Below are 25,590 nucleotides of genomic sequence, written 5' to 3' on the forward strand. Positions count from 1 at the left end.
AACTACAGGCCCGCGCTCCCACGCCTGGCTCATTTTTGATTTATGGTAGACATGAGGTCTCGCCTAGTTGCCCAGACGGGTCTCGAACCCGCGGGCTCAGGCAATCCACTCACCTCAGCCTCCCAAAGGCGCGGGATTACAGGTTGAGCCACCGAGCCCGGCTGTAAATTTACATTTTTAAGAAGCTCAGTAAACCCTAAGCAGAATAAACACAAAGAAAATCAGGTCAGGCTCAGCCTGTAATCCCACGATTTGGGGAGGCCAAGGCTAGTGGATTGCCTGATCCCACGGGTTCAAGACCAGTCTTGACAACTTGGTGAGACCTGATCTCTACAATAAATCAAAAATTAGCTGGGCGTGGTAGCACGTGCCTGTAGTTCCGGCTACTTGGAAGGCTGAGGCAGAAGGATCACCGGAGCTCAGTAGGTCAGCGCTGGGGTGGCCTTGAGTGTGCCACTGCACTTCAGCCTGGGTGATGGAGTGAGACTCCAACTCAGAAAAAAAAAGAAAAGAAAGAAAATCATGTGTATGAATAAGTAGTCAAATTGAACTCAAAGATAGAGAAAAATCTTGAAGGCAGTCAGAGAAAAATTGCACATTTCATGCAAGAAAACAATCCTTCAAAAATCCTTCATGCTCATTATAAACTATGCAGGCCAGAATACAATAAAAATATCTTTATATTGCCAAAGGAGAAAAGTAACTATTAATCAAGTATTCTATACTAAGTTTAAATGTCTTTCAAAAATTGTGGCAATTTTAAGACATTTTCAGAAAATTAAAAGAAACCCTTGTCAGCAGATAGTCACTATAGTAAATGTTAAAGGAAGTTCTTTACGCTTATGGGATACATTTCTAAATAAAAACTTAAATATTCAAGGAAAAAGTACATTAAAAAGTCAAGTATTTATATAAAAAGAAAAGCAAAAGTCAAGCAACATATTTTCAAAAGGCATTTGGTCTTGCTTACAATGTTAAATTCATACTTTTGTTTAGACTGTGAAGTTCTTTCTTAGATTGATGTAATGTGTCTAAATCAAGCTCTTTACAAAAAAAACAACTATGATTATTGCTAAAAATAGAACAATGGTAGCTGGAAATTTTTAGGACATAGTTAATGCAAACTATGCTTTCATTTTGTTTCTTTGGTAGACTAGATACTTGGAAGTAGTACTTTTCAACCATTTTTATATAATGAAAATTATATTTCCAAAGTATACCAATAAATATAAACAATAGTTTAATTATAATCTATCAACTAGCAACTGGGATCTTTGGAACTCAGGCACTTCAAATCATACAAATACATTAGGGCACACTGTTATTTCCTAAAGAAAGAGCTCTGGGAGAAAAAACACTTTTTTCTTTGAAAATACTTTCATTACGAAATAACTAGAAACTAAAGGAATTACATAAAAAATATTGCTTAACTTTTAAGAAATAAGGGAAATTGCCAAAGAGAGGTAGTTAGAAGTAAAATGAGGAACAGCAATTGGGTAAATGAGTTCAAAGGGCAGAGTAATCTTAAGGATGATTTATCAGTGCTAGGATTCTAAGACCAAGTCTTGGTTCACTGAAAGGATGGAGACAATCCGTGAGATCTTTTCATTTGTCTGGAATCTTCAAAAGGACTGCAAAACATCCAAATCGTTAGTTGCCGCCTGCTATTTTGCAGATGAAAATACAAATAACCTCCAGAAGAAAGCATCTTTAATTTTTCTCTTAGAAATCTCATTGACTGATATAAGCCACATTTTGAAAAAATTTAAATGCCTCAGGAAAAAAGATGACATGAGCAGAAAATACAAAGAACAAATTTGGTCACTGAGGACTTTCGATATTTAAATAATCATATATATTAGAAATAAAAATGTTTAAATTATTTTGAGGAATAAAAGAGGAAACAAAAAGCGATCAGATAATAAGAAACTATCAACAGCTAACAGACAGGCATGAAAATAAGTCCTTAGAATTGAAAAACAATAATCTTTGAAATTAGAAACTCAATTAATGATTTAGCAGATTAGACATAGAAAAAGTGATAATTTGTGAACTGAAAGATATATCTGAAAATATTGCCAAGAGTGCAACAAAAATTGATAACAATATAGTATAGACAAAATGTATAGGCTAAATAAAATGGAAGATAGAAAGCAAATGCCCAATGCACATCTAATCTGAGTTCCAGAAAGAAAATAGGGAGATAGTAAAGAAATAATTTGGAATGACGGTTGAATAGATCTGTTAAATTTTATTTTACCTATTTTAAGTCTATTTTGTTATTTTCTTAAGATCAAATACATTTAGTTTGGTTTACTTGTCTAATGAGTCGAAACTGGGACATTAGGAGAGATGCCTTATTCAACTATAACAATAGAATGAAGATTAGAAAACACATTTGACAGAATTTAAAGCTAGATCTTAAAAAAAAAAAAAAGAAAAAGAAAGCTAGGTCTTTATTTATTACTGCCCTGTGTCTTAAGTATAAAGACTACAATAATGTGCATTTGCTTTGTGGATAATATCTCACAAGGTTCCACTGCTTGAAGAAAAATATGAACATATATTGCATGAAATAGTTTTTAGGTTGTGGTTGAAGGAGCTTGAAAACATCAAAATTCAATTTAAAGTCTAAATGATTTTCCAGAAGTTGAATGTACTTTATAATATGGACATATAGTGACGATATCTTTCTAGTAGAATTATATTCGTGTGTTCAAGAAAAAAAAACAGAGAGAAAGATATGTAGTGTTTCAACACATAATTAGCATGCAAAAATAACAGATTGAAAACAAATAGTCTAAGAAAATAGGCAGGTTTTAATTGAGTGGGTTTTTTTTCACTTTTAAAAGAATTCTAATATATTCATATGAGAGAGCAAGACAAAGACTAACAAAATTCCCACTTAAATGTTTTTGCATGTAATTGCATTTTAAAAATTGACAAAAACTACCTGTAATGACCATGAATTTTAAGAGGAAAGATACTTTAACCTCATCTTGCATCAGTCCATGCCAGGAGGAGCTCATATGAATAAGTTTGCACAGAAAAAGAATAAAGTGCAATTATTTTATGAAATACTTTTAAGTTCATTTAAAACTCATTATATAGTTCGTTTTTCTCACTTTGATCCTTATATATTTTTGTCATGGACTATGAGAGGAGATCATTGAAAAGCAAGTATCTAAATCATCTGTATATAGAGGTAAATGACTCCCCTTTATTCAGATGTCCTCAAGGTAAATCAAGGCTACTGTTTATGCTTGGTTACTCAGGAATTCGATGAGACAAAATAATATTACCTACTGAGGAGACTGTTCCAGATTTATTTTCTCCAGTACAGTTTTTCTCTTTTGGTTCATTATTCACTTTATCATGTCTTGCAGAGTTGAAATGGACAACTAATGAAAGAAGAAACAAAGTTTCCTAATTAAATACAAAGCAAAAACCCCTTGCATTCTAGTGACTCTGTGAAATGCAAAAATGTGGAAATTCCATCGTCAGTTAAATGATTAAAATTGTATGAGAAAAAGTAACATCGTTTTTCTAGATTTGAAATTTCATTTTCATTCATATGAATCATAGTAATGTTAACTTTAGGAGAACTGGAGAAATATGACCTGGGCCCACAGTAATACCCATTTGAGATTTTACTTATTTATTTTAATAAGCACAAAATGCCCAACTCTGGACATGATCCTCATTTGGATAGTATGTGTTTAGTTTGTTCCTACTGATTATATCAGGTATCACCTGCTTGATAGAAAGAGTTTTGGTTTTGGCTTGCATCTCTTGTTTTTGAGATCCTGCATGTAAATGCTGCATCTATAAGGGTAGAGTTAGCCCAGGGTAGTATTTCTACAATAAAGAAAATATTTGTCCTTCTGATGGTCATCTAACTATTCTTGGTACTTTATAGTCTCACAATAGTGTGTACTATGCAATTAGTATTGACCAGGTAAAACAAAACGAGCATATATGAAAGTAATGAAAGTAAATATTTAATAGCACTTTCCATGTGCCAGTCATTAACATATGGCCCTTCACAATACCTTCACAATACATTTAATTCATGTATACATTCATTTATAATAAATTAAATATATAATCTCTAATACTTATATTGATATATAATACTTTTTTTTTTTTTTTTGAGTTGGAGTCTCACTCTGTCGCCCAGACTGGAGTGCAGTGGCCGCTCCTGGCCACCGCAGCTCGACGTGCTGAGCTCCGACGATCCTTTCCGCCTCAGCCCTCCGAGTAGCCAGAATTACAGGCGCGCGCTACCACGCCCGGCTGATTTTTTGATTTATTGTAGAGATGAGGTCTTGCTGCCCCAGGCGGGTCTCGAACCCGCGGGCTCAGGCAATCCACTCACCTCAGCCTCCCAAAGGCGCGGGATTACAGGCTGAGCCAACGAGCCCGGCATATATAATGCTTTTAATTCTTACAACATATATGTTTCATAATACATTCTACTTGAAGTAAGAATTCTATTAATGGTGTTTTGAAAACAGACTCTAGAGCATCCATGCACATTGTCGCTTTCTAGATAAACTTTTTAAAAAGTCGTTTTATCTTCAAAATCCATTTTAGTAACAAGTGTATTTTAGTAACAAACACAGCTATTGCCTTGACTTAACAAAAAAAATATAGCAAAGAATTTTAATGCTAATTATTTTTTCCCCTCCTTTCCCAATGTTTTAAGCCTCATTTAGGCCTTTGGCTAGTTATATTAAACGAGTTAAACCATTTAATCTCTCTGAGCTTCACACTGTTCATCTGAATCTGATCTTGCTGATTTCTAGAGCCCTTTACAGTTCTAAAATTCAATGACTCTCCCTGTTTGCTTGTAATTACGAATGCCATTCATAATTACTAATGTTATTCACAGGATTCAGTGGAAGCCTGTATTCCTTGGAAATCTATCATCTGTATATTATCTCCGTTCTGTAGATATTCATAAAGAATTTTTCCTCAAGTATTTATTAATAAAATATTAAAATAATTGCTGTACACATAATTGGACTGTGTTCAGTTATGGTCAAAGTACGTAAGTATAATTTTTAAATGCTCGATTGAATTGATTCATTTTAGACAAATTTCTCATCTATTGAGACAAGATTGATGATGCCAGGAGGAGCTCATATGAATAAGTTTACACAGAAATGCACTTCATAATTTAATTTTCTTTCTTCTGAACATACTTTGAGAGAAGGCTGTGTGAGAAGGCTATGTATGCTCTACTATCAAACCATACTAGGAAATCTGTTGCTTTATCTTGGTCATAAAATATACATCTAATCATGACATCTCTTTCCTTTATCCATGAGATGAATCCATAAGACATATTTCATCACATGTTGAAATTCTATAGAAATATCTAATTTTAGTTGTGTATCAAATTTCACACTTTTTGTGAAGTTGTACTGTATTGATTAGGAATCATTTGAATAACAAACACAATTACAACTGTGCGAGAAAATAATATAATAAATGAATGCTATTAATAATGACTTACCCAAAATGCTCAGTACAATTACTATTATCAGGAGGATGATGATTATTGCACATCCAACTTTCAGGAAAATTCCATGATGATGAGATTCTATAAAATTGGATGGATTTCATTGGTAAGTGCTGCAGATAATTCCTTAGATGGTTTGAATTAGGGAGAGCTGAATAAACATTCTCACTTAGCATGCTCCTGAGTTAACCTTCTTTTAAGATATGTAGACCCAGCTTCCTTTTTAGACACACACACCCCACATATATATGTGTTTGTTCTTTGGTTTGTGAAAAGGGGGAATCTAAAAAACTAAATAGATATGAATTTTTCTTGGGGATCCACACTATAAATTCCCTAGTATTGATCTTATTTATGATTACTCTTCACACCTCTGGGTTTCCATATAAGACTGAGACCTTCAAGATTCTCTAACAAACTTTTTGACAACACCCACTTACTTGAGTTGATATTTTCTGTTTTTTTCTTATAAGAATACATGTATTTCCTGTGACATATAATTATGATTTCATATAGCCATATATTTAAAAACAAAAGCATATTTAGAGATTATCTTGTCTAATACCCATTTATTAAAATGGAGATATTCACGACCATGGTCACACAATTACTTCAGAGCAAAGTTGTTAACAAACCTCAAGTTTCTTAACAGCTAAGTAGTGAACTAGCGCTGTGTTCACTATTCACATTATCTCACTGCATTTGGAGAGCTCAAAAGATAATTAATAAAACAAATAAAAAAGCAGGTATTTTTAAATTTAGGCTGAAAGTTAAAACCAACAGTCTCTAATACAAAATAATTATAGAACATCAATTCCATCATATATGTGATATTTACACACATATATGCAATACACTGAGAAAGTACTGAAAATAGCTGATGTTGAAATATAACCAACTACTATATGACATGCCAAGACTGGTTAATTAGAATGTTTATTTGGTGGATTATCATTATAGAGTGCTTTGTTTTATGTTCAAATTATTATTGTTATTAATTAATACATCTTTGGTGGGGATTATTAATTCTCAAAACATTAAAAGAAGTCCATATATTTTCATTTATCCGACAAAACAGTCAAATTGTGAAAGGCAAGGCAATCACAAGAAGAATGTGGTGATATCACTACATGTGTTTCCTTTTTTAGATTTTTAAATTTTAGATTCAGGAGTACACATGCGTGTTCACTGCATGAACATATACTACACATGTTTCTAATATAAAGAACTAATATTAAAGACCCCAAAATATAAGACACTAAAACTTCGGATTTCATCAAAGGATCAACATATGAGATATCAGTCTTTTTTTTAGATCTTTAAAGTAAGACTTAAAGAAAATAATTTCTGAATGTTAGTCTGGAATATTCTCAATTCAATCACACTCTTTCACTGATATCCTACTCAGTTTCCTGGTGATGTTTCCCTTTATTTCATATCTTGTAGAACCAATAAATATAAAATATGTATTAAGTGTCTAATAAGATCCATTTATTTATTGATCCCACTTATCAAGAATCTATTGATTGCCTGCTATGTAGTTAGTATTATGTGAGGTCCTGGGAATACAAAGATCAAAAAATTGGGTAAAGAAATTCAACGTGCACAAGGCTCTAAAATGATAAATAAAAAAATAACTTTTAGGAGTAAAGAGAAAACCAATAGAATAAAATAAGTAAAAAGTAAGGAATTAAAAGAGTTTAGAGACAGTTATGTTGATTTCTGTAGGATGCAAAAATCCAATATGTCAAATATCGCTTTCCCTATAAAATATGTGGCACGTGAGATCAGAATGTTCAATGATCCCGCACCAGACACATACAGTGAAAGATCAGTAAGATATTTGACTTTTGGTTATCAGTATGAAGATATGTATGCAATGTATTCTTTATATAATTATGTTTTCTCATTTTCTGCATTATTAAGATTGGACTAGATTACATAAAAGATGTTCTCTTCAAATCCCTAAACCAGGAAAGGAATAATATTCTATCCATAAAGAAAGAGGAAATTAAACTCTAGAATGCAGATTGAAAATACTGATTTGTTGCTTGAACTGAGTTAAAATAACCTCTAGAAAAATTAACTATGGGACATTTTTGAGGGGTGAGGGAATGCAAATACAGTTCTACTATTTTGCAAATTAAGTTTCACTATCTCATAGAAAAATCAAGGTATCTAGTCTGGGAAGAAAATAAAATAGATTAGGTTTTACTGGGTAAATTAGAGAGGTAAAGTGCAAAATAAAAAATTTGATGCTCCTGCAACCACAAAAGAACACATATGAGATTTATTTGATAACTGCCAATTTTTGAAAGTATAAAGAAGAAATGCATTCTTTGGAAATAGAGACAAACTTAACATCAAATTAATTAATTCCACAAGGGCAAGTGCAAAGAGAAGGATACTTTTAATTATTTTAAAAAGGTATATAAACTTTATCATTTAAAAAATTCTTACTCTGGAAGTGATAAAGAAAATGTAACATGGCAAGGACATTTTTCTAATGTTTCAGGGAATATAAATACACTGCCTTTGAAAATCTGTTATTTTTTAGGTGGTTTTATAATTAAGGAGCAAGGTTAAGTTTAGCCATATGCCTATTTCCTTATATTCCCAAAATATCCAATCACTCAGATAACCATTAACTTTAAACTTTATGAAACAAAAAACTAACATTTTATGTTTTCTTTATTTAGTTTAAGATTTTTATCCTACCAATATATAAATTCCAAAAATATAAATGACAATGTGAATAATTACCAGGGATATTTTTCTCAGTGTAAATGAATTTTTCATGTCATGTTAGTAGGACTGATCTGATCAAGAGTGAACAAAACTGTGGATCAGAAAGAGGTGATGTTCATAGAAATCTTTGTGTGAGTGTGGATGTTCATCACAAGAAATGTAAGCAGTAGATAGGCTATGAAAACAAAAGTAAAGTTCTACATATTAATACCAAAGTTACAATCAATTTTACAAAGAAACATTTTACCTCATTTAAAACAATCACTTATTCTTACATTTAATACATTTTGCTTTGTTTACAGTATGACAAATTTTATTTACAGTATGACAAATATAGACACAGGATAGAAACAAAGAAAATTAAAAGTAAAATATTAATTCTCAAAGACATCCAAAGTTCAACTTACCAGATCTTGGAAGTGGAGATGAAAGTTCAAAAGAAGACTTAACAGTTTTAATATCGGCATAGACTATGTCTCCAGCCATTGCATAGATGAAAAAGAGAGGAGACCAAAGACGATGTTCTATAGAAGAGAGGATTATTATTTATGCAAGCAACTTCTAGTAAGTTGAGATGGTAGATTTCTTTCTGTTCCCCAAGTAGGTGGTGGACTTCCTCCATGACTAAATGACAAAGCCAATATGTGCAATCTTACCAATCAAGGGAATAGACTTTTTGAATACTTGCATGATATGGAAGAAAACTACTAACCATACAGTACGTGATTGTTCTTCAGTTAGTTTCCTGCCTAGATTTGGAATAATTTTAACTCGTATTAATATCACAGAAGATAACTGACTACTTACATTTATAAACCACTTCCTCTTTTAGTTCAGGAATATATTCTCTAGCAGAAATTCTCTGGCTATCCAGCATCTACTCCAAAGTAGAACAGTGATTTGGGAAAAGGAGCAAGAAAGAGGAGGGTTTTTTTTTCTTAATGAAAATGAGAAAAAGGAGACTATTTTTTTATCCTCATCTTTAAATGCATTAAATCGCTATGGATAATACTTTATAAATTCTTTTGTCTATTTCTTCTCTTTTATGTTTTGTAATGCTAACATTAAATTGAAGTGAAGCATGAATTCTGCAGAGGACTTCCAAACTTAAAACAAATTATATTTTAGAAATAGAAATAACACTGTATGTCAAAATAAGTCAAGGTGATGTCATAAATGAAAATTAATATAATTTTAAAATAAAATTTATAGAAATTCACCACTGAATGTCATATATTAAACATTGATTTTTTATTTTTTTATTTTTTGAGTTGGAGTCTCACTCTGTCACCCAGATTGGAGTGCAGTGGCCCCAGTCTCAACCTGCTGGGCTCAGGCGATCCTTCAGCTTCAGCCTTCCAAGTAACTGGAACTAAAGGCGCGTGCTACCACGCCCGGCTAATTTTTAAATTTACTGTAGAGATGAGGTCTCGCCAAGTTGCCCAGGTGGGTCTCGAACCTGTGGGCTCAGGCAATCCACTCACCTCAGCTTCCCAAAGGCGCGGGATTACAGGCTGAGCCACCGAGCCTGGCTAAACATTGATTTTTAAATCTCCTGTTTCTTTTAAAATTCCACTAAAATTTTATTAAATGCTAAAAATTTATAAATCTTAAAAAATAACACCAAAAGGAATGCAATTCTATCTGCTGAATAATTTCAACAATTTCCTGGAAGATGAAGGAGTGATAGATATGTGATAATCAATGATAAAAAGCAATTAAAAACAAAGCTTAAAAACATTCAGAGGGAAATAACAAGGGAGAACTCAGAACTCGGAAATGTCAGATATGAAAAATGGCAGGAGTCATTACCTTATAACTAGTAGATTAACTGAAATTCTGCATATGAAAAAATGGATTTTCTCAATAATCACTCAAATGCATTGCACAGAATTAACTAAACTGCAGTCACCACCCACCCAAATCCAAAACATTGTCTATATTACTCGAGTAGCTAGAAAACAAGTCTCAGCTTTGTAGTACTGAGGGAGTTCCTCAGTATAATGACTAACTTCTGACTTTGGATGGGCCTTCCACACTGAACTGTTTCTCAAGACTGCCATGATACTTGCTCTTTTCTGGGCTGTTCTAAAACTTTGTATGTGATTAGACAATAATGACTGCATTTTGAACTGCATTCTATGAGGTGGCCAAAAAAACATACAATTTATTTATTTTTTTAAAATTGTGTGTTTATTCTTACATGTTTAAACTTCAGTCACCTTCAAAGTACTATCTGTTTGATGCAATACACCTATGGAGACACTTTTTCCACTGCTTAAAACAATTTTTGAACTTGTCAATTTGATGCCTTTTAGTGTTTCTGTCATTTTTTTTTTTCACCTCTTCCACATGGCAAAATATTTCCCTTTGAGGAATTTTTTTCATCTAGTGAAACAAAAAAAGGTCTCTTGGGGTGAGATTTGGTGAATAGGGAGAGCCGGGCACATGAATGTGCCATTTTTGGTAAAAAAACTCAGCACTGGTGGGCAGGTTGTTCATGTAAATCAACCATCATGAAATGGGCAAAAGCACTGAAAGAGTCTCAAAGCAAAACACAACAACAACAACAAAAGGAGTGGCCTGCCTTTCAAGCAATAATTCTATTTTGGGGAGAATCTTTTGGCCTACATTAAAAACTGACTTTTAGAGATCATATTATCTGCTGTGGTTGTATAATAAGTGAAGTGTATAAGTGAGGATTTGAATTCCTGCCAAACTGAGTCCAAAATCCATGGCACCTTTGTATGCTAGTTGCTTCATTTCTGACATTTCAGTGTCTATTTTTATTTACATACTTGGTATTTCTCACGTTTGTTGCTTCTTTGCATGCTGAATAATTTTTGGTTAGATGTGGAATATTGTGATTTTATGTTCATGAATGCCTTCTTCAGGGAGAGCTTACTCCTGCTACTAAGTCTGATCCTTCTGTACTGAATGGCCTGATAATCACTGATGACTATTCTGGCTGGTAAGAGCTCAAATGTATCTTCCTGCAACAAGCATACTCTAAAACCTATTAATCCCTTTTTCATGCTGTTTGAGCTCTGAAACCAGATCAACAGATAACTGATATGGGATAACTAACTTTTTTGCTGAGACTTGTGTATTTTTATACTATGTATAAGCATCCTAGTGTTCAGAAGAACCAAAGGAGACTTTCTCTTTCATACGCTCTCCACAACTTCCAGCTACCTCAGACTCCTAAAATTCCTGCCTGTGTTTTTTCAGTTTCTTCAAGTTCTCTTTAGATGCTTCTTTCTGACTCCATATTCTGGAATATGGAGATGATCTTAGTACTTATCTTATTTGCTTCCATTTTCTGAAGGATAACAGTCCTGAGCTCTCTACTGTATAATGTCTGAATGATATGTTAATATATTTCTTGAATTTTTTAGTTGATTATTGTGGGATACTGAGTCTGATCCTTGTTCATTCATTGTAGCTGATGATGCTACACATTTTAAAATGTAATTCCATTCATATTATAATCTAAACACATTGCTGTATTTTTCTGCCTTCAATTTTGCTACATTTTTTGGTTTCAGATTTTTTTTTTTCCATAATCTACAATAAGAGTATTGACTCTGAAATTTTAAAAGCCAGGGTCTGGATCTTGACTCCAAAATGTAATAGCTCTACAACTTTGGGACAAATTTACTTTTTAATGTTAATACTTTAATCTGCAGCAAAGATATAATGATATCAATGTTAAAGTAACTTTGTGAGATATGGGACATTGTAGGACATGATCAATTATATAAATAATGTGAATTTTTGTCTCACATTGACTTCTTGCTAAGAGCATGCCCTAATACTTTTTATCTGCTGTGGTTGTATAATCAGTGAAGTGTATGAGTGAGGATTTGAATTCCTACCAAACTGAGTCCAAAATCCATGGCACCTTTGTATGCTAGTTGCTTCATTTCTGACTTTTCAATGTCTATTTTTATTTACGTACTTGATATTGGTCACAATTTCTGCTTCATTGCATGTTGGATAATTTTTGGTTAGTTGTGGGATATTGTGATTTTTATGCTTATGGACGCCTTCTGTTAATACTATATACTTTTATTAATATTCATTAACCCTTTTCTTATATTTTTATGGTGCTCGATTTTCTGTTTTCTTTTTTATTAATCTGGTGTTCTTAAAGAGGTCTTTTTGTCCTTAGAAGTCCTTAGAAAAAGAGACTGAAAATAGTATTGCTTAATAAACCATGGTTATTTAATAATAAATTATATACATTCTTAAAAATTTGGAGGCCGGATGCAGTGGCTCAAGCCTGTTATCCTACCGCTTTGGGAGGCCTAAGCGAGAGAATTGTCTGAGTCCAGGGATTTGAGACCAGCCTGGGCAACTTGGAGAAATCTTGTCTCAACAATATATCAAAAAAGTTTAGCCGGGCGTGGTAGTGTGTGCCTGTAGTTTCAACTACTTGGAAGGCTGAGGTGGAAGGATTGCCGGAGCCCAGCAGGTCAAAAGCTGGGGTGGCCATGAGCATGCCACTGCACTCTGGCCTGCATGACAGAGTGAAATTCTGACTCAAAACACATACATGCATAAAAAAGAATTTGGAAAGATCCCTTTCCACACCATCATCATTAAAGTACAATGCAGAAAGATAAGAGAAAAAACACAGTACAAGATTAAAATGTTAATAGTGTTAAAATGACAAGGACACAGAACAGGCAGTATGGAGTGTTGATTTTTCTAAGAAAAGGGAAGTTTTGCAAACAGTTACAAAAAGAGGAAATATTTTCAAAAAATGTAAACTGTTAGCTTAAAGATATCATGTAACTTTAAATGTAGATATCAGGAAATGAGATGAAATTTAAAGAAAAGTGAGAGATCAATATTCTCTAGCTACTAAATGATGTCAAAAGTAAGTCAGAGATGTTTGATTATTAGTACAAAAATTTGCTTACATTAGGGTCAAGAGATTTTTGTCAACAAAGACAAAATATATGGGAGAGTAAATAAGAGAAAAAAAACAGTTTTAGTAATTTGTCTAGAAAAAGTGTTATTATCGTGTACCTGAAGAGTAGTTTGACTAATATAAAAGTTTAGATTGGTAATCAGATTTCCTATAAATGTTGATTTCCTATAAATGTTCTGCCAGATGACATAATTGTTATTAAAACATATAATAAAATTGTGATTTCTAATCCTGTGTCTGAGGTCTAATGTTTCTATAGGAAAATTTTCAGAATCTTTTATTTATTTCTAGATTTCTGAAATTCCACAGTGAGATGTCTTTTGAGTCTATTTTCACTCTTTCTTTTGGGCATTCAATGTGATGTTTTAAACAGAAAACACAACTTAACTTTAGAGAAAACTTATTTTCATATTTATATATTAATTATCTGCCTATTTTTATGCTAGTATCTTCTTCTGGCATTTCTGTGGGGAAGTACTAGTGCTTTTGGATTGACAGTCTGATATTGATATACCTTTTTCTTTTATCTCTTTCTCTTTAGATTTTATCTAGGAAAGTTTCTCAAGTTTTTCCTCTATCCACTTTGTAAAATAAAATTGTTATTCTGAATTTATTTGATTATAACTTTAATTTCCAAAAAATATTTCTTGTTTTATAAATGTTCTTTTTTCACAGGCAATTTTTTTTATTCAGGTGATGCAGTATTTTCTCTCCCTCATTTCTGAGATTATAAATTATAAGACTATTTTAGATTTCTCTTCCCTTTACCATCAATTTTAGTCTGAACTGGACCTTATGTTTACTTATTTTGGTGTCGTTTTATTTAGAGACTTCCTAAAAATCTAGTGATCATTAAATGCCTGATAATATGCAAGGCTGAGGTGCTAAAGAGGCAACGGGAAGTTCTGTGCCAGGGACTAGTGTATATAACAATGGACGGCCAGGTAGAGATTGCTCATTTCTTCTGATTCCTGATATTTCTAAGTCTTCTTTGTTGAGCTGTTCAGTTTTTCCTTTTTTTTTCTTTATTTTTTATTGTAAAGATGAGGTGTATAAGTCAGGATTAGGTACATAAGTAGTCTGCATGTAGGTGAAGTTGGGACCTCCAACTGGTCCTCACTTTTCCTGATTAGGATCAGTATCCTTAGTGGTAGTATGTGCCTTCCCTCCCTCCCCTAGCAGTGTCTTGCTACTGCCGACCTCTCAATTGTAGTATTATCACGAATGCTCAGGACCTACTTATAGGTGAAAGCATGTGGTATTCAGTTCTTTGTTTCTGATATTGAATATGGTGGACTCTAAATTCATCCAAGTTCCTGAGAAGTCCATAATTTTGTCCTTCTTTATGGATGTGTAATACTCCATTGTGTATATGTACCACATGTTCTTCATCCAGTTCGCTTTTGATGGGCAGCATGGTTAGTTCCCTGTTTTTGCTATTGTGAATAGTGCTACAATAAACATGAATGTGCAAGTATCTTTTTTGTAGAATGATTTGAGTTCTTTCTGGTACATTCCCAGAAAGTGGATTGCTGGGTCGTCTGAAAGAGTCTGAAAGATCAGCTTCTAGTTGTTTTAAAAATTGTCACACTGTTTTCCATAGAGGTTAAACTAGCTTATACTCCCACCAACAGTGAGGAAACTTTCCCTTTTCTCCACATCCTTGCTATTATCTGTGTTTTGCTTGCTTGTTGTTTTTGTTTTTGTTTTACTTATTAATGATGGCCATTGTTACTGGAGTTAGGTGGTACTTCAACGTTGCTTTGATTTTCATTTCTTTGACGATTAGGGAGGCCGAGCATCTTTTAAATGTATCTGTTCACTGTTTCTTTTGAGAAGTATCTGTGTATGTCTTTTGGCCACTTTTTAATAGGGCTGTCTGTTTTTTTTTTTCTTTTTCCTTTCAGCTCATTTGAGTTCCTTGTAGACCCTGGACGTTAGGCCTTTGCCAGATATATAGTTGGCAAAAATTTATCCCATTCTGTGGGTTGTCTCCCACTCTCTTGATGGTTTCTTTTGCTTTGCAAAATCTTTTCGGTTTGATGAGGTCCCACTTGTCTATTTTATGTTTTATAGCATACGCTTTTGGGGTTATGATCAATAATTGGTTGCCTATTGCAAAGTGCAGAAGGGTGTCTCCTGAACTTTCTTCTAAGATTCTAAAAGTTTGAGGTTTTATGTTTAGGTCTCTTATCCATTTAGCATTGATTTTTGTGTATGGTGATAGGTTGGGTCCTCATTCATTCTTCTGCATGTGGTCAGTCAGTTTTCCCAACAACATTTACTGAATAGCATCTCCTCTCCCCAGTTGTTGTTGATGATGACTTTTTCAAAGATAAATTGGTTGAGAGATTAAATTTTTTTCCAGAATATCTATCCTGTTCCATTAATCTATATGCCTGTTTTTGTATCAATAGCAAGCTGTTTTGATTATTGTAGGCTCATAATAAAGTTAGAAGTCTGGATGTGTGATACCTCCTGTTTTACTTCTTTTGTTGAGGATTGTTTTTGCTACTCTTGCTCTTTTTTGTTTCCATATGATTTTCTGTCTTGTCATTTCCAGGTCTGAGAAGAATGATGTTGGTAATTTGATCAATATTGCTCTGAATCTGTAGATTGCCTTGGGTAGGATGGACATCTTAACAACATTGATTTTTCCAATCCATGAGCATGGAATGTTTTTCCATTTGTTTGTCTCTTTGATTTCTTTGAGCAGTATTTTATAGTTTCATTGTAAAGTTTTTTCACATCTCTGGTTAGGAAAATGCAAGGTATTTCATTTTTTGTGCATGTGGCTATTGTGAATGGGATTGGTATATAGAAGTGTAATTGTCTTTTGCACATTGATTTTGTACCTTGAGATTTTGCCAAAATCATGTATCAGTGCAAGGGTTTTTTTTTTTACTGATTCCCTTGGGTTTCAAGGTATAGGATTATATAATCTACAAAAAGGAGTAGTTTAACTTCCTCTTTTTCTATTTGGGTACCCAGGATCTACTTCTCTTGCCTGATTGTTCTAGCAAGGACTTTCAACTCTATGTTGAACAGAAAGGACGAGAATGGACAACCTTGTCTTGTTCCTATTTTCAGCATCCAACTTCTGTCCATTGAGCAATATGTTAACTACGGATTTTCACAGAAGGCTCTTACTATTTTGAGGAATGTTCCTTCTGTGCCTAGGTGCTCAAGGACTTTTATCAAGAAGGAATGCTGGATTGTGTTGAAAGCTTTTTCTGTGTTTAATGATATAATAATGTGGTTCCTGTTTTTACATCTGTTGATGTATTGAATTATATTTATGGTCTTGCAGATGTTGAACCAGTCCTGCATCCCAGGGATGAAGCCTGCTTGGTCATGGTAGATGATTCTGAAAATGTGTTGTTGGATTCAATTTGCTAGAATCTTGTTGAGAATTTCTGCATCTATGTTCATTAAGGAGTTTGGCCTGTAATTCACTTTCCTTGTTGGGTCTTTGTCAGGTTTAAGTGTCAGTATGATGTTGGCTTCACAAAATGACTTGAGGAAAGTTTTATCTTTCTTGATTGCCAAGAATACTTTCGATAGGATGGGTATCAACTCTTCTTTGTATGTTTTGTAGAATTCAGTTGGGAAGCCATCCAGCTCAGGACTTTTTTTGCAGGTAGATTCCTTATGATGAAGTCAATTTCCTGGGTTGTTATTGGTCTACTGAGGGTTTCAACCTCTTATTGTTTCAACCTTGGGAGGCTGTTTGATGTCAGGAAGTCCTCCATTGCATTTTGGTTTTCAAGTTTGTTTTTGTACAGGTGTGTATAATAATCCTTGACAATCTTTTGAATTTCTTTTAGGGTCAGTTGTTTCTTTAGCTTTTGCATTTATAATTGTGTTTATTGGGGCCTTTTCTCTCTTTTTCTTGGTCAATCTGGCTAGGGGTCCATCAGTCTTTTTTTTTTTTTTTTTTTTTCAAAGAGCACGCTTTTGGTTTTGTTGATTTTTTTTCTTTGATGTTTTTGTCTTCTCTATCCTGTAGTTGGATATTTTTTTTCTGGTCATCTGGATTCCTCTGCTGAATTTAGAGTTTTACTGGTCTTGCTTTTCCAGCTCCCTTAGGTGTGACATTAAGCTGTTTACCTGTAATCTTTCGGTTTTCTTCAAGTCTATGTGTAAAGTTATAAATTTCCTTCTTAGTATTGCTTTCATGACATCCTAGAGGTTCTGGTAAGATATGTCTTTGTTTTCATTTTTTTTCCAAGAATCTTTTTATTTCTGTCTAGATTTCCATGTTAACCAAGGAGTTGTTTAGCTATATGGTGTTTAGTGTTCATGTCTTTGTGTGTTTTGGGGGAATCTTTTTGGTGGTGATATTTATTTTTATTCCACTGTGGTCTTAGAAGATGCATAGTGTTATTTTGATCTTATGGAATTTGTTTATGTTTGATATGTGGCCTAGAATGTGGTATATCTTGGAGTATGTTCCATGTGTGATGAGTTGAATGTGTATTCTTTGTTGTAGGGTGGAGTTTTCTGTAGATATCTATTAAATCCATTTGGTCAGGTGTCAAGTTGAGGCTCCAGATCTCATTATTGATTTTTTTACCTAAAAAAAAAAATCTGTCTAGGGTTGTTAGTGGGGTATCTAAGTCCCCAGTTATGATAGTGTTAGAGTCAATGTCTTCTTTTAGTTTAGTTAGTATTTGTTTTACAAATCCTGGTTATCCTATATTGAGTACTTTTACATGTAGAATAGATATTTCTTGAACCTTTTATCATTATAGCGTGTCTTTCTGTATCTTTTTAAATTTTTGATATCTTGAAGGGTTTTTTTTTTTTTTTTTGGTCTGAGATTAGAATTGCAAGTCCATTCAAGTTTAGGCTGATTATTGAATGTGATAGTTTATCCCTGTTATAAAGCTCTTATAATGCTTTTGTTTTCTTTTAATATTTTCCTTAAAATGTGTGTGTGCTTTTAATTTTGTAAGTGTGTTGTATGCTCTGTTAGCTCTAAGTTTGCCTGTATTCTTGTGAGGTGTATGGCCATTTTTTTTTTTCTGTGCTTAATGGTCATTTTTTTTCCTGTGCTTTCTTTTAAAGCATCTCCTATAGAACTGATCTGGAAGCAGAAAAACTCTTAGGGATTGGATATCTGGGAAGAATTTTAATTCTCAATTGTTGATGAAGCTTAGTTAGCTGGATAGAAAATTCTTGGTTGGAATTACTTATCTTTGAGAACTTTGAAAATTGGATTCCTATCCCTTCTATCGTGTCATGTCTCTGCAGATAAGTCTGGTATGTATTTAAGCTGGAGTCTCACTCTGTTGCCCAGGCTGGTGCTATTCTGATTGGTCTTCCCTGGTAGGTAGTCTGACCTTTCTCTCTGCCTTTAGGATTTTATTCTTTTATATCTGCTTTGTGTAAGCAAATTGCTGTGTGCCTAGGGCTTGGTCTTCTCATTTGATGGCTTGCAGGAGTTCTGTGAATCTCTTGTAATTGAATATTTTCATTCTGATGAAATGGGGATAGGGGAAGTTTTCTCTGATAACCTCTTGAAATGTTTGTTTCAAGGTGTTCTCTGTTTTCCTTTCTGTTTCAGGAATACTGATCACCTGTAAGTTTGATCTCTTGTTATAATCACATATCTCTTGGAGGTTTTGTTTCTTCTGTTTGAATTTTCTTTCTATGTTTTAACACATTAGGTTAATTCCATATTTTGGTCTTCAAGCCCAGAGATTCTTTTCTGTGCTTAGTTAATTCTGCTTTTCATGCTTGTCTGCTTGTTATTTATTTCTTGGATGGAGTTTTTTATGACCAAAATCTCTGTTACAAGTTCTTTCAATGTTGTTTCTTGTCTTTCTTAAGTCTTGTTCACCCTTTCCATCCACTCCCTGATCTCTGTTGCATTCTGTGGCCAATCATGGGTAATTTCCATTATTTGTGCCCTGAGGTCTGTTCTTTTAGGCATTGTCTCTTTGAGACTCTGGGGTTACTTGTGATCTTCCACTGTTTACTTATTTGTGACAGATTAACTTCCTTCTTCTTTAATTCCATTATTCAGTGATAGAGGGAGAAACTTTCATTTCTGTTGTTTATTCAGCCCCCTGTTCTTCCCTGAGCAGGGCTTCTGAATTTTTTCCATTTCAACACTAGAGCTGGAGGTGGGGAGTTGTTCTGTCTCTTTGCGGTTTTGAGAGTTGAATAAGGTATAATGGGGGAAGCTAAGATTCAAAAGTCACCTGTAGATCACAATGTCCACTGACTGGGGTGTGGGCCCCCTGAGACACAATTCCCACTACCTCACAATATGCCATACAATAGGAATGTGTTTGTACACCCTGAGTTCAAAATAACATAAGGGGGGAAGAAAAAACCAAAAACAAACAAACAAACAAACAAAAAACAGGGAGAAGGAAAAGGAAAATGAAGAGAAAAAGAAAAAGAGCAAAAAGTAACTATAAAACAAACACACAATCACACACACATGCACCAATACTCAAAAAAAAAAAAAAAGAAGAAGAAAGAAGAAAATGAAAGAAAAAATATGTCTGTATCTATCTACAGAAGAAGCAAAACAACAATAACAAAAAAAATTGTGAGTGTTGCACTCCCTCTTGTGGCAGATTCTGAAACTTTGTTTTCTTTTTGGAGCATCTCAACCACCAAAACACCTGGCTCACACAGGAAGTGTGAGGCACCTGGCATCTAGACTCACCTACCTTCTGTCCTTGCAGTGGGGGATGGGGGTTCTGGCTGCTCCTCCTCCCTTAATGTGAGGGAAGTGGCTTCTACATTCAGTCACTTGATCTCCTTTCTGGCCCATTCTGTGGAAGAGGCACTGGATTATCTCTTTCCCAGTTGCTAGTAGTGGGTGCGTCAGCCTGGCTGCAGGTGCATCTGCCTGACACATCCAACAGAGGGAATTCCTCAGTGCAAAAGCAATTTTCAGCTCCACCTGTGCTCAGTCCTCTGACCCACATACTGATCATTATGTATGCCAGACCTTCACAGACTGCTGGGGAAGAGGGTTGAATCAATTCAGCACTCACCCCTATCCTTCTCCAACAGATCTTTCTCCTTCAATTGCACATGTGGCCCCACAAATGGACCAGTATGAAAGACAGGGTGACGGGGACTTCACACTAACCCTGTCCTTATGGGAATCATCCACTTGGGGTACCCTCTCTGGGTTTACAATGGTCAACCCCAGAGAGATGTGGGGTTCACCCACAGACTCAAGACACTGCTCTGCTGCTCAATGATGGGTGGTGGGCACACCAGGGCACTTCTCTGCCCAAGTTTCAGGATGATAGTGATGGTGGCACTCCTGTGTCTTCTCTAGCGGGTTTCAATCTCTGGTTTCCTCACAGTGCTCTCACCGAAGATCCTGCTTCTAGTGTCTGGCTTGGCACTGAAGATGGTGATGGCCGTTCCATGTAGCTTCTTCTCAAGGAGGGCCTTGTTAATTTCCAAAAATGGTGCTTGCTCCTGCACCATGGGAAACTATGGGGTCAGAGTGGTAGCAAGGGTGACTGCTTCATCAGGAGAGCCCGAGGCACTTGTTTCTGGATCCCCACTCAGACACTCACATACCCACTTACACACACACACACACACACACACACGCGCGCACACACACACACACACACACACACACACAATCTTTTCCTCGCACACACTTATTTACACAGAGACTCACACACTCCAGTCAGCTACTTCATCATCTTCCCAGAACTCAAGCTGGTCAGTTATTTCAAGAAGGAATTCTCCAGTTTTCTGCCTGCATGCTTTAAGTCTGTTTGTCAAGGATCTTGAAGTCAATTAAGAGATAAGTCAAACCATCTCCCTAAACGTTATTCAGAATTTCCATTTTATTCCTCTGTTTTTAATAAAGCACATTCGTCCTCAGCCTTTCCTAAAGACTGAATTCAAGCTCCATTTGGCTCAGTAATGCCAGGCAGCAAATTTCCAATCTTCAGCAGGAATATAAGAGAGCAGTTTGGTTTTTCAGGGTGTTCCTTGTACGTATTTTTAATTAATTCTACAGTTTCCCCCTGTATTAAACCTCTGCTTTATTAGTTTTTATTGCTAAATGACAAACTGTCATAAGCTTAGTGATTTAAAAAAATGCATGTTTGTTATCTCACATTTTTTGTGTGCCAGGAGTCTGGGCATGGTTTGGGTGAGTGCTATGCTTCAGACTCTCATAAGGTTATGGCTCTGGTTTCCTCTGAGACTCTACTGGAGAAGAAACTGCTTCTAAGTGCACGTGGTTGTTAACTGCATTTAGTTCCTTGTGGGTTGTCAACTGAAGGCTTTAATTCTTGTAGGCTACCAGCAGGAGGTAGCCCTCAATTTCTTACTATAAAGACTTACCCAACATGACATCTTGCTTTCTCAAAAGCAGCAATGGAGAGAGCCTCCTCTAGTAAGACAGATGGTATAATCTTATGTATATAAAAGTATACATGCATATAATCATGGATATCTTGTTATCTTTCCTGTATTTTATGAATTAGAGAAAATGGACAAGTCCAAGTCACATTCAAAAAGGGAATCACTCAACGGCATGAAGACTGTAACAGAGAGATCATCGAGGTCACCATGGAATCTGTGATGCATAGTGTCTCTAATTCTTTAGCATACAGGGACCTATGACATTAGTCATTTAACATAGTCCAAAATTTGTGAACATTTCTCACCTGTGCTTAGTTCCTACCAATCATTTTTATGTTATTAAACATTTTTACTGTTATTTTAATTGAGTTTTTGGGAAAAGCATAATTCAAAATTAGCAATTTGCTGAAAAATACCTTATTAAACTTTCAAGTAGCCTTTATCAATTTAAAAATGAAACTAGCATAACATAAGAAAAAAAAACAGTGTGAAGGAAAAGGAAAATGAAAAGAAGAGAAAAAGAGAAAAAGAAAAAAAGAAAAAGAACAAAAAGCAACTAAAAAACAAATGCACAAACATACATACACCCATACTCAAAAAAAGAAAGACGAAAAAGAAAAAATATATATCTATATTTATCTACCTACAAAACAAGCCAAAACAAAACAAAACAAAACAAAAAAACCCTTGAAACTAATGGTTACAGTTTCTTTTTGAATACAAATAATAACTGACCCTGCTGGTCTTAAATCTTGAAAACTTACATTTGTCTTATTTAAGTTCTTGTATCAGAACATTAAAATTTATCTTCCTAGTCTTAAAGCTTGAAATATACATTTATCTTTACTAGAATTCTCAGGAAATCAACCCTCAGGCCAATAGTATCAAGAATGAAGCTCACCACATCACTGCATCCAGATAATGAGATAATCCACCTGTTTGTCAACTCTTCTTCCTAGTCCTTCTCCAGTTTTTACTAACCAATCTTCTTTTTAATCCTTTTCCAATTCCTGTTTTCTACATTCCTGCCCTCCTGCGTAAGTCATGCCTTATTTTAATGGCATGAAGAGATGGATTTGGGAATGAATCTCCTGCTATCTTTGGCTGACAACACTCAGATAAAAAACTTTCCCTGCCAATACTCATTGTCTCAAAGAATTGCCTTTCTTTGTGATGAGAACTGGACCCTGTCCAAACTCTTGGTACTTTGGTAACAGCAACAACAACAAAAATCCTTTACATATATGAGAAAAAATAGATATATTACTCTTAGTGATTTATTTGATTTCATTAAAGAGCAACTCAATAAGTTTTCAAGCCCATTGATATGTATATATACATATATATGCCAAAAAACTGTTCATTGGCAGAAACATTGGGTTGAATTTATATTAATAAATTATGTTCATGAAATTTTATAAAAGCTTATAAAATTTATACTGAGTTTGTGTTAATTTATTGTGATGATATTCACATAAAATACCCACTAATAAGTAACTAGATAAAGATATTGTGCTCTTTTTGCACCATAGATTACTATGCAGCCACACACACAAAATCATATTCTTTACAGCAACATGGATGGAGCTGGAGACCATTATCCTTAGTGAGCTGACAGAAACAGAAAACCAAATGTCACATGTTATCGCTTATATGCAGAGGCTAAATGGTCACAAAGATGGAAATAATAGACACTGGGAACACCGATAAGGAGTGTCGGGAGCCGCAATTCCTAAGAGAAGACAAAGTGAAGGCTACCTGAATATGGGAAAAATGCTGGCTGGGAGCAAGGCCCCAGCTAAAGCAGCTGTGCTGGAGGCAAAGCCCCATGGATCCTGTTGATGGGCCCCTTTGATCTTAAGGAATGCGTGCATAAGACAGAAAGTACCCCTTTCTGTTGACAAACAAAGCATTAACTAATAATAGGCGAGGATGATGTATTAGTGAAACTAAGGCTTGAGAAGTGAGGAAGGAACAACAGCAAAAACACAACCATTAGAGATGCTAGGGAATGTTCTGTTACCTTTTTTGCCATGAAAAGCAAGACCATTGTGTATGAGGAAGATAAGAAACTTTCTCATTCTCTGTTTCTAATGGTTAACAGACCCTATACTAAATAACACCTTAGACGGGTAAGATGAATAAGGAAGTTTGTGAGAACTGAGACAAGTCGACCCTGAGGGCAGCTGCTGTTAAACATAATTTGAGAAAATATAGACATAGTAGATATAAATGTGAAAGGTTAATACGATTTAATAATATAAGTATAATAGTATAAGATAAAATAGTTATATAGATAAAAATAGGATAATGGTTAAAAATAATTAGATAAAATATAATTAAATAGGAAATAAATATAGAATATGAGTAGTCAAGTATAATTCACATAAAGGTTATTAAGTATTATTAGATTATGATTCATATAAACAAAATAAGAATAAAAATAGATACACAATAGGAAAGTTTATAGGAAATAATTAAGAAATAATAAAATTAGTTATAAATGTAAATGCCAATATATTGCTGCTAAGTTACATGTAAGAATTTAGTTAGAAATATGTTATAAAAGGGGTGAGGGTTAAAAGGTTACAGTTAATAATTTTTAGCAGATGTTGTTTCGTTCCTGTCTGTTGGTTTTAATATAATAGGATCAAAAAGGGACAGGGAGGAACAAATAGATCATTGTAAAACGTTTAATTGTAAAAGAAAACATAATGTAAGCATTTGTGGGTACATATGTGAGGAGGTTGGAGGGTTGAAAATGCCCTATATAAGCATGTAAAGATTGAATAAAATTTGGAAGAGTCCTGAACTCGACCCAGAAAGTCGATTTGTGTCTTCTTTCTTCACCGCTCCTGATTCTCTCGCCTCAGGCCCTGACTCTCATCTGGAGCCGGTCTCCAGCAAAGGGGGAAGGAGTGGAAGAGGGTTAAGTTTCAGAAATTACCTGTTGGGTACAATATTCACTACCTGGGGGAATGGGCACCTGAGACTCAATTCCCCTCTAATACGCAATGTGTCCATGCAGCAATTTTGCACTTGTATTGCCCTGATTCTAAAATTAAAAAAAAAATTTTTAAAGTTGTAATCTTAGTTTATATGAAACCTACAATTATAGTTTGATGATTTTAATTTATATGAAACATAAATATAGTTTTATGACTCTGTTAAAAACATTTTATGCTTCCTTTAAACCTCATGATGTCACACATTTGTAGGAGCTGGGCATCTTTATTATCTCTAATTATTGATGAGGAAGGAAGGTAATTTACTTCAAGTCACACAGAAGGATAAGAATTGAGCAGGAATTTGAAACCAGGTTATTTGGCACCAAAGCCTATAAACTCAACAGTTGAACTATTTTGCTTCCCCTGGAACTGGAAGTTGAAATTAAAAATAACGTAGCCCTCTCCGGGAGTTGATTTTCTAACAAGTGAGTAAGTAGATATATTTCTGACGAGTGATACATGGAGCAAAAATACCCCAACAGAGCATGCATGAGATGTTATTGCAGTCCACAGGCGCGTCAGAGAGGAAGTGCCACTTGAAATACGACGGGAACATCGAAAGAAATGAGCATGTCGTTTTAAAGAAACAAAGGTGATGAATAAGTGATCTAAACACACTGACGTACTTTCAGTTTATGTAGCAATTTGTGTCAGGTTGGCTTTTCATTTATTATTTCAGGCTTTTGAGAAACTTCATAAAATGAAATTTTATGGCTTCTTTGCTCATAGTAGATTTTTTGATAGTTATTTGTGTTTTTGCATGTATAATGAATGCAGTGCTTCTTGTATGAGTGCACCACAAATTTATCTATTTTATCTTTGCTGGGAATCTGTTTCTGGTTCAGGGCGATAATGAATAAACTACTATGAATATTTATATCTTTGGATACACACATATATTTATTTTTTACTGATAACTGAGTGAAATTGCTGGTTCGTAAGGTATGCCTATAGTCAGCTTTAGTAAAGACTATCTAACTAAGGTATTTATCAATTTATAC

At 34.4% G+C, this 25,590-nt stretch overlaps 1 protein-coding gene across 1 annotated transcript in view; it reads right to left on the reverse strand.

Moving 5' to 3' along the window:
- CLECL1 (C-type lectin like 1) overlaps positions 1 to 11,310 on the reverse strand; it is a 12,023-nt gene extending 713 nt beyond the window's left edge. The window contains 2 exon segments of the mRNA XM_021708057.1: positions 8,683 to 9,024; positions 11,181 to 11,310. Of these exon segments, the coding sequence (XP_021563732.1) occupies positions 8,683 to 9,024; positions 11,181 to 11,310 (472 nt within the window).
- Positions 11,311 to 25,590: the final 14,280 nt, after the last annotated feature.

This window comes from Carlito syrichta, unplaced genomic scaffold (assembly GCF_000164805.1).
Source record: "Carlito syrichta isolate Samal-C Ts95f unplaced genomic scaffold, Tarsius_syrichta-2.0.1 Scaffold130505, whole genome shotgun sequence".
NCBI classification, from domain to species: domain Eukaryota; kingdom Metazoa; phylum Chordata; class Mammalia; order Primates; family Tarsiidae; genus Carlito; species Carlito syrichta.